This window comes from Lachnellula hyalina, assembly GCF_007821495.1.
Source record: "Lachnellula hyalina strain CBS 185.66 chromosome Unknown contig00043, whole genome shotgun sequence".
NCBI lineage: Eukaryota > Fungi > Ascomycota > Leotiomycetes > Helotiales > Lachnaceae > Lachnellula > Lachnellula hyalina.
The window spans coordinates 208,532-217,073 of NW_022157157.1; the positions used below are offsets into that span (position 1 = coordinate 208,532).

Below are 8,542 nucleotides of genomic sequence, written 5' to 3' on the forward strand. Positions count from 1 at the left end.
CGCACTGATGGACAGCGGCACTAAAAACGGTATCACTAATGGTACTGCAGTCACAAATGGCAATGGGGCAGCACCCCATGATGTTTCTAGTCGTGAGCATCGGCTGTGAGTAACTTTTCGATTTCCAAGATCAGAATCGGAGCTCCAGTGTCTCATTTCAAAAATTCTCATGAAAACCCCCTCAACCGTTACAATTTGAATACGAAACACTGACTTTATGTAATTTAGGTTCGTCCTATCTGCCAAGTCTGAAAGCACACTTGCTTCTTATTTGTCTTCCTTCATTGAGTACCTGAATAACGCATCTGAATCCAGCGACTTCATGGAGCATCTCAGTTTCACCCTCGGACAACGACGCACACAATACCTATATCGACTTACAGCGACAGCAAATTCGGCGACTAGCCTGAAAGCCCAATTATTGACAAGCAAAATCAGCAAAGTAAAAGATCGGATCATCGCCCACGTCTTCACCGGCCAAGGCGCCCAGTAAGACCCCTCTTCTCCTCTTTCAATATCTAGAACAGTGATTGCTTTTCAAAACTCTCGAGTTTGTCACTGGAAGTGGAACGTCATATAATTCATACGAAATGAGAGGTCCAAACTTAGCTAACCCGCAAAAGACACCCTCAGATGACTGCCGGACTAAAGCACCACAAAATATTTGCCGCTGCCATAAACCAGGCCGAAATATATCTCCACGAAATGGGAGCATCTTGGTCCCTAAACGGTACGTAATATGAGGCGAATACAAGTGTATGGGGCTAATGCGTGGCAGAGGAGCTTGACAAGCCAGGACCTGAATCACGCATTGATGATGCCGAAATCAGTCAGCCAGCGTGTACTGCCGTCCAACTCGCGCTTGTGATGTTACTAAAGACTTGGGGAGTTGCACCGACTAGAGTCACAGGGCACTCTAGCGGCGAGATAGCGGCTGCATATGCTGCTGGGATAATCTCATTCCGAGCAGCAATAGCCATCGCGTACTTCCGTGGTAAAGCAGCTGCTCAGTTGTCTCGGGAACATGGCCAAAAGGGAGCCATGTTGGCACTTGGCACGAGCTCTGAAGCAGCATCAAAACTACTCCAGCAGAATCCCAACGGATACGCGACCATTGCCGCTATCAATAGCCCACAGAGTGTTACCATATCTGGAGACGAGTCTGCTATCAATAATATACGGCAGATCGCGGAGGCTCAAAGCTTGTTTGCTCGCAAGCTGAAAGTTGAAGTAGGATATCATTCCAATCATATGCAGCTGGTGGCGGTTTCTTACTTGGAATCCATCAAACCTTTCTGCGATCTGGAATCCCCATCCTTCGATCACGATGAGTCCCATACTGTTTTCGTATCTTCTGTCACTGGTCGCATAGAAGGCGCGGACAACATTGATGCATCTTACTGGGTTAAGAATCTTCTTCAACCAGTCAGGTTTGCGGATGCGATTGAGAGTATTTTCTCGACGGGCGACAACAAAATCGACGCTGGGCAACGTAGTGCTGCGTTGCCAAATGTAATCGTGGAGGTCGGCCCACATTCTGCTCTTCAAAATCCTATCAAACAGATAGTAGAAGTACTCCGCCAGCGGAATGACCAACGTCTGTCACAATTTACCTACCTTGCCTCTTTAGTACGTGGAAAGAGCGGCGATGAAACTCTTCTTGGCCTGGCAGGGAGTCTGTTCTCTATGGGGTCTTCAATTAAACTGGCGATGGTCAACCAACTTGACCACCACAACGCCCATGTTCTCACTGATCTTCCTCCCTATGCGTGGGATAAGTCAGTGAGATACGTGCATAAGTCACGCATCATGCGGGAGAAGTTGCATCCTGGTCAATCTTTTTCGCAGCTTCTTGGAAGCAAGTCTCTGTACAGCAACAGCAGTGAGCCCACTTTCAGACAGGTATTCACTCTTGATGATATTCCATGGATTCGAGATCACAATGTAGGTGGGCATGTCATATTTCCAATGACAGGCTATCTGTCGATGGCTATTGAGGCACTGAGGAGAGTGAGTCCCAAGATCCCAGAAAGCATACTTGTACGCGAATACCACGTCAAACGCAGCTTAGATATCGAAGAAGGTAAACATATCGATATCACAACAAAGCTCAGGCCAATTACAACTGGAACGGAAAGCTTTTCCACCACAGCTTGGGTGTTTGAGATCAATTCTTGGACAGAAACGAATGGATGGACGGCACACTGCCATGGCCAAGTAGAGGCAGAGGCGAGCGAAATGGCCATGGAAAGTCCAACTTTCAAAGTATCAGCACCGCTCATTGGTGGCGAGAACCTCAAAGAGCGTGATGCAAAACTTATATACAGTAACCTAGGACAGGGAGGGACGCTCTACGGCCCTTCTTTTCAAGCCATGCGCAAATACTGGGAAGGGCCCAGCTGGACAGTTCTGGAAACTGAGCTGCGCGATCTTGATCTGTCGCCACCTGGGCCCTTTGGGTCGCCCATCTCTATTGATCCACCGACCTTAGACTCTCATCTTCAGGTAAGTTATCTTTGAGAAATGTTTCATATTTCGAATATCTTCGAAGCAAATTACTCTTTACATGAGTTTCAATGGTCAACCGCCCCCGATTATTAAATCTACTTCCTTTGAACAGTTTTCGGTCTCTCGGAATATACTCTAGCAGCTAATACTGACTCCAAAATTCTGACATCTAGGGTATAGCCCCTTGGCAAAAGAACGCGGCGCATATGCCTAATTATGTCAGTAGGCTTAGAATCTCGAACAAGATTGAAGCCGTCCAAAAGCAGCGCTTCACCATTGTTACTCGCTTGCTTGGTAACGATACCAGAGCCGGTAGGCTGCGTAGCAGCATCGCTGTGTTTTTGCATAGCCACGGCTCACTGAGGCCACTCGCCGAATGGGAGTCGGTGACATATCGATCTATCTCATCGTCGGACACCGGGGATTCAGTCTCCAGCCTGCCAGCAGGCTACTGCTGGGACTTGATACCTAGTTTGGATTTCGTCGATAACGAATATGCAGCTAAGATGGTGACGGTTAAATCCGATACACTCGAAATTGCACGCCAGCACCGGCGTAAAGTGAACAGAGCCGGTGTCTATTACATGAATCGGGCATTGAAAGAAACGGCTGGAGAAGACCTTTCTCACCTACCATCTCACCTTCTTCGCTATTTGAACTGGTCCAAGAAAGTTGTTGCCCGCGAAAATTTGGCTTTCGACAGTGAGCCAACGTCTTTGCTGACCGAAGTACTCACCTCCGACGCCCAAGGTGAAATGCTCTGTGCTGTAGGTGAACAACTCGTCCAAATCTTGCGCGGTGAAGTGCAACCACTGGAGATCATGCTCAAGGATAATCTTCTCATGCGAAACTATGAGCAAGAGGCGGCTACTACACATTCTAGCCGAGCCTTGGGTAGATTTGTCCGTCAGCTGTCGGATATCAAGCCCGACTTGCGCGTGCTGGAAATTGGTGGCGGTACAGCTAGCGCCACACTGCCTGTCCTGGATGAATTATCCCGTGGGGGGCAAGATTTGCCTGCGTTTCTCACCTATACCTTCACAGATATATCGACCGGCTTCTTTGAAAATGCTCGAACAAAGCTGGCTAAGTGGGCGAAAAGTATCATATACAAGAAACTTGACATTAGTCAAGATCCAGTGCAGCAAGGCTTCGCCATCGAGCAGTATGACGTGGTTATTGCTTCGAACGTCTTGCATGCAACTCCAAATATTGCAACCACGCTTGATCATGTTCGAAGCCTTCTGAAACCTAATGGCAAGCTGCTCTTGATGGAGGCTATCATCCACCCATCTCTTTCTTTGCCTTATTCCTTGCTTCCAGGCTGGTGGCTTTCCGAGGACGAGTACCGAGACCATGAGGAAGGACCACTTCTATCGGAGGAGAAGTGGCAGACTGTCCTCACTGCAGTGGGGTTTTCAGGAGTAGATGCCGCCATTGCTGACTATCCAGGGACTTCTGAGCATGTAATCAGTATAATATGCTCCACAAGGATAGGCACGCGGGAAGATTCTCATAACGCAAGATCAATAACCATTTGCGGTCTCTTTATGGACGACGACGAAGAAGAGTTTGCACAGATGGTCTCTGACCATGTCACTCAGCACCTTAATTGCCCCTCAGAAGTTAAACCTTTCGCTGAAATGGATGCCGAGGATAAGCGATTGTGCATCTTCATCGATTCCCCGCGCTATAGTGTATTAGGTGACCTCTCGGCGGAGAACTTCGAAATCATAAAGAATACTCTTTTAGAGACAGAAGGATTATTGTGGGTTGTTCCAGAAGGTTGTCCTCCCGAAGCCGAATCAATCAAAGGCCTGCTACGCTCCGTGCGCCACGAAACCGAATCAAAGAATCTACTCGTTTTGGAAAAGACGCCTTGCACGTCGGAAGGCGCTCTAGCCATAGCTCAGGTCGCTGGACGATTAGAAGATCTGGAACTTGCAAATTCAGCAGGCATAACCGACCAGGATTTTGTTTGGCATAATGGCATAATCCATCTACCTCGCTTTCGACAACTCGAGGGAGCGACAGATGTATTTGCGTCAGAGGCAGGAATTGCAGTCCGAAAGATGCAAAACGTCTGGCAAAACGAAAGGTCACTCGAGATGACAGTTGACGTTGCAGGTAGTCCTGACTCTATATATTTTCGCGAGAACGATGTGAAGACAAAGCCTTTGAGTGATGATGAGGTCTTGATCCGAGTTGTGGCTGCAGGAGTGAACTTTCGCGATCTTCTTCTTGTTCTTGGTTCAATCCCATGGACGAGACCCGGTTTTGAGGGGGCTGGCGTAGTTACCCAGACGGGTTCCGGCGTGGGAGATTTGAAACCCGGAGATCGCGTCTTCTATGGGTCACTTGCAGGAGGATCCTTGGGGACCTTCGTCCGGCTGGCCTCATATCGAGTGTTGAGAATTCCAAATGACATGAGCAGCACGGATGCCGCAAGCATTCCAGTCGCATACTCCACCGCCATCTTTGCAATCATACGCATTGGACGGCTTAGGAAAGGCGAGAGCGTACTCATTCATGCTGCTTCTGGTGCAGTTGGCCAGGCGTGCATTGTGCTAGCACAGTACATTGGAGCTCGTATCTTCGCTACAGCTGGTACTCCTGCAAAAAGGGAGTTCCTCCGCGAGACCTATAGTCTCCCTGAGGAGCAAATATTTTCCAGCCGCACCCCGACATTTAGAGAAGGAATTCTCAACGCAACCGACAGCCAAGGGGTCGACGTGATCGTCAATTCTCTAAGCGGGAACCTGCTGCAAGAGACTTGGGACTTGATCGGAGACTTCGGTCGATTTGTTGAAATAGGCAAGAGAGACTTGCTTCAGAACAGCTACTTGGGTATGAGACCCTTTGATCGTAACGTGACTTTCAGTGGCGTCGATCTCCGCACACTCTTTGATCGGCGACCAGAGGAGGAGAAAGAGTGTCTGGCCGAACTTATTAATCTGGTTCAACGAAAGATTATTGTGCCTATTCGCCCAGTAACCGCAGTATCCATATCTCAACTAGCTATAGGTCTACGCAAGCTTCAATCTGGCCAAAATATAGGCAAGATTGTCGTCACGATGGGTCCGGAAGACTCTGTGCTGGCTGATTGCCCCCCAACGCTAAGTGTACCGTATGGTCAGCTGCTGCGTCCTGATGCAACATACCTGATCACTGGTGGTACGGGCGGTATCGGCATTTCCCTAGCATCATGGATGGTCAAAAATGGAGCCCTAAATGTTGTGTTGCTCGGTCGCAGTGGCTCATCACGTCCCGAGGTCAAGAAGCTGTTAGAGAAATATGAGGGCACTGACGTCCAAATGAGAGCTGTTGCTTGTGATGTCGGCTCCCGAACGGAGCTTGTCAACGCTTTACAGTCAATCAAAGACCTCCCACCTGTTCATGGTATAGTCCATGGCGCGCTTTACCTCCGGGTAAGTTTATTGTTCATATACTAATCCCTCCGTCCAAGCTAATCATCCATGCCAGGACTCACTCTTAGTAAATGCAACATACGACGACTGGCAAAATATCACAAGACCTAGAGTTCAGGGTGCCTGGAATCTCCATGAGTTGTTAGAGGATGTCGACTTCTTCATTGCACTCTCTTCGTTTGTTGGAGCTGCCGGGAACTTGGGGCAAGGGATCTACGCAGGCACAGCGGTCAGTATGAATGACCCCCCAAGTTTTCATGAAGCTCACTCTTACGCTAGACCTATTTCGATGCTTTCGCGCGTTATAGAATCGCCTGCGGTAAACCAACTGTTGCAATGGCCTTGCCGGTTGTGCTAGATATCGGCTATGCTGCCGAAAAAGGCTTGACTGAAGCTTTGAAGCTTTCGTTGGGTGCGACATTGACAGAAGCTGATCTCCATACTGCTGTCAAGGGTGCGATTATTGGCCCTTCTTCCAACCTGAATGAGGACGGCAGCGCCATTGCATTCCGTTTCTCATCAGGGGAAGACCCAAACACACTAGGCTGGCAATATTACCACCCACTTGCCCTCGCAGAGCGTGTTAATGCCAAGAAGCGTAATTCCGAGATTAGTCTCGATGAAGACGATGATACGGCCTTGAACGGATTACGACTTGCTAATAGCGGTGATCCTCTCCTTGCTTTGTTGGATGCCCTTATGGATAAAGTTTCTTCTATCACGATGATAGAAAGGGATGAGGTGGAACCGGATGCGCCGCTTGCAGCCTACGGCCTAGATTCTTTAGTGTCTGTAGAGCTGCGCAATTGGATTCGGAGGGAAACTGGCGTCGAAACTCCACTGCCTGCCATAACACGTGCAGAGAATCTTCGAGCTTTAGCCACGTATATTCTCTCCCAGAGGGAGACGAGCCGCAAGTCGTAGTGATGCTCTGTCGGCAAAAGAAGGAGTAGGATTTGGATGACGGTGACGATTCCTCCCTTGGGGTACCGTCCTTACTTATAGAGTAGGTTATAGATCTAGATCGAGTCCCATCTTGGTGTTTCTACTGTTCGTAAGATTACAAACGTTTCAAAGCCAAGTAACGTATCGGATTGACCAAATAACAAGAGCACTTAGTAGATGAGTGCAAAATTATAGCAAGGCGGACTACGCCCTCGCAGCTTTGTTATGAGCGTAAAAAGACATCTTCGAAAATAATTCGTCCATTTTCGGCGCTCCACATCATTATCTTTTCTTTCTCCTTCCTACTCCACAGATCGGCCTTCGTCTATTCTTCCCTTTGTTGGAGAATTCAGGCAGGTTCGGGTGCAGCTCAATCTGCGAAGAACGACTTGTTTCTAAGGCGCGAGTTCCTCATCTTCTAGGTTCCTGGTTTATATAGATAAAGGTATAATGTGTTCCGATATAGAGTTCCCATATCGAGTTACTTAAACTCTTTATTGGAAAAGGTTATAGGCCTTGATATAAGAGCGTTGTGCTCGGCCTCGATTTGACGCCGTCGACTAGAGTCGGTGGGTCGATGATGGAAGCTATTATATATTATCGAAAACTTTAAGAAGGCGACTCTAGTGTCACGGAGCGAATGCAGAGTATGTAGAGCAAAAGCCTGAATTTGATATAAGATGTTAATATTACAGATATTACTAGCCTGCACTAGCATTAGGCTAGCGCTGTTCTATATAGTCTTAGGCTTATATAGAATATTAATAGAATAAAAAAATATATAAAGTCTTAAAATAAATAAAAGAAAAGTAATATAAAAGTATAATAATATAAGAGTAATATAAAAGCCTACTTTTATAACTAAAGCTTATATAAGATTAGACTTTAATCTAAACTATATTTGTTAGACTTTAGCTTTAAGCTTAACTTAAAACTAAAACCTCTTAGCTTAATATATAAACTTTTATTTAAATTAGTATAATTACTTAAATATAAATAAGACTTTCTCTAGCTTTAGAAAAGGCAGAGATTAGTTTATTATTTAAATCACATTCTGTTTATAATCTTATCTACTAGTTTATATCTTATATTTATTATTTATTTATTTATTTATTCTATTAACATCTTATATAAGTCTAAGTGTTAAGATATACAATCTGCTCTAGGATCTGCTCTAGGATCCTCTTTAACCTTTCTAGTTATATAATCTAGCTCATATAACTTAGCTTAGTTAGTAAAGAGGTATAACCTCTTTATCTTTATAATATCACCTAAATGCTAAGTATTAATTAACTAGTATTAAGTCTATATTATATAGTAGAGAAGTAATCACATTCTAATATATTACTACTTATAATACTAATACTAATTAGTAGTTATTCTTATAGAAGATACTATAGAATAGTAATAATAGCCTGCAGATCTCTAATAACTAATAGGTTAATAAGAAGAGAAACAGATAGTACTATCTGATTTTTCTAGTAACTAATTAGTTAATAAAAAGATATTAATATTACTAGTTACTAGTAATTTAAAGACTATAGTAATTAATAGGTTAATAAGCAGCTGCGTTTATTATATAAAATAATAGACTTTATAAGACACTAGTAACTAATAGGTTAATAAGAACTATTTTATTAAAAAGCTTATTACTATTATAA

General features: G+C 45.3%; 1 protein-coding gene across 1 annotated transcript; it reads left to right on the forward strand.

The window, feature by feature from the left end:
- Positions 1 to 1,374: 1,374 nt before the first annotated feature.
- mlcB_1 (Compactin diketide synthase) lies at positions 1,375 to 6,860 on the forward strand (the record flags this gene model as incomplete). The annotated part of the gene is made up of 4 exons (XM_031149328.1): positions 1,375 to 2,459; positions 2,741 to 5,936; positions 5,992 to 6,165; positions 6,216 to 6,860. Coding segments are annotated over 4 exons (5,100 nt in total), but the record flags the coding sequence as incomplete, so codon positions are not given.
- Between the last annotated feature and the right edge of the window lie 1,682 nt (positions 6,861 to 8,542).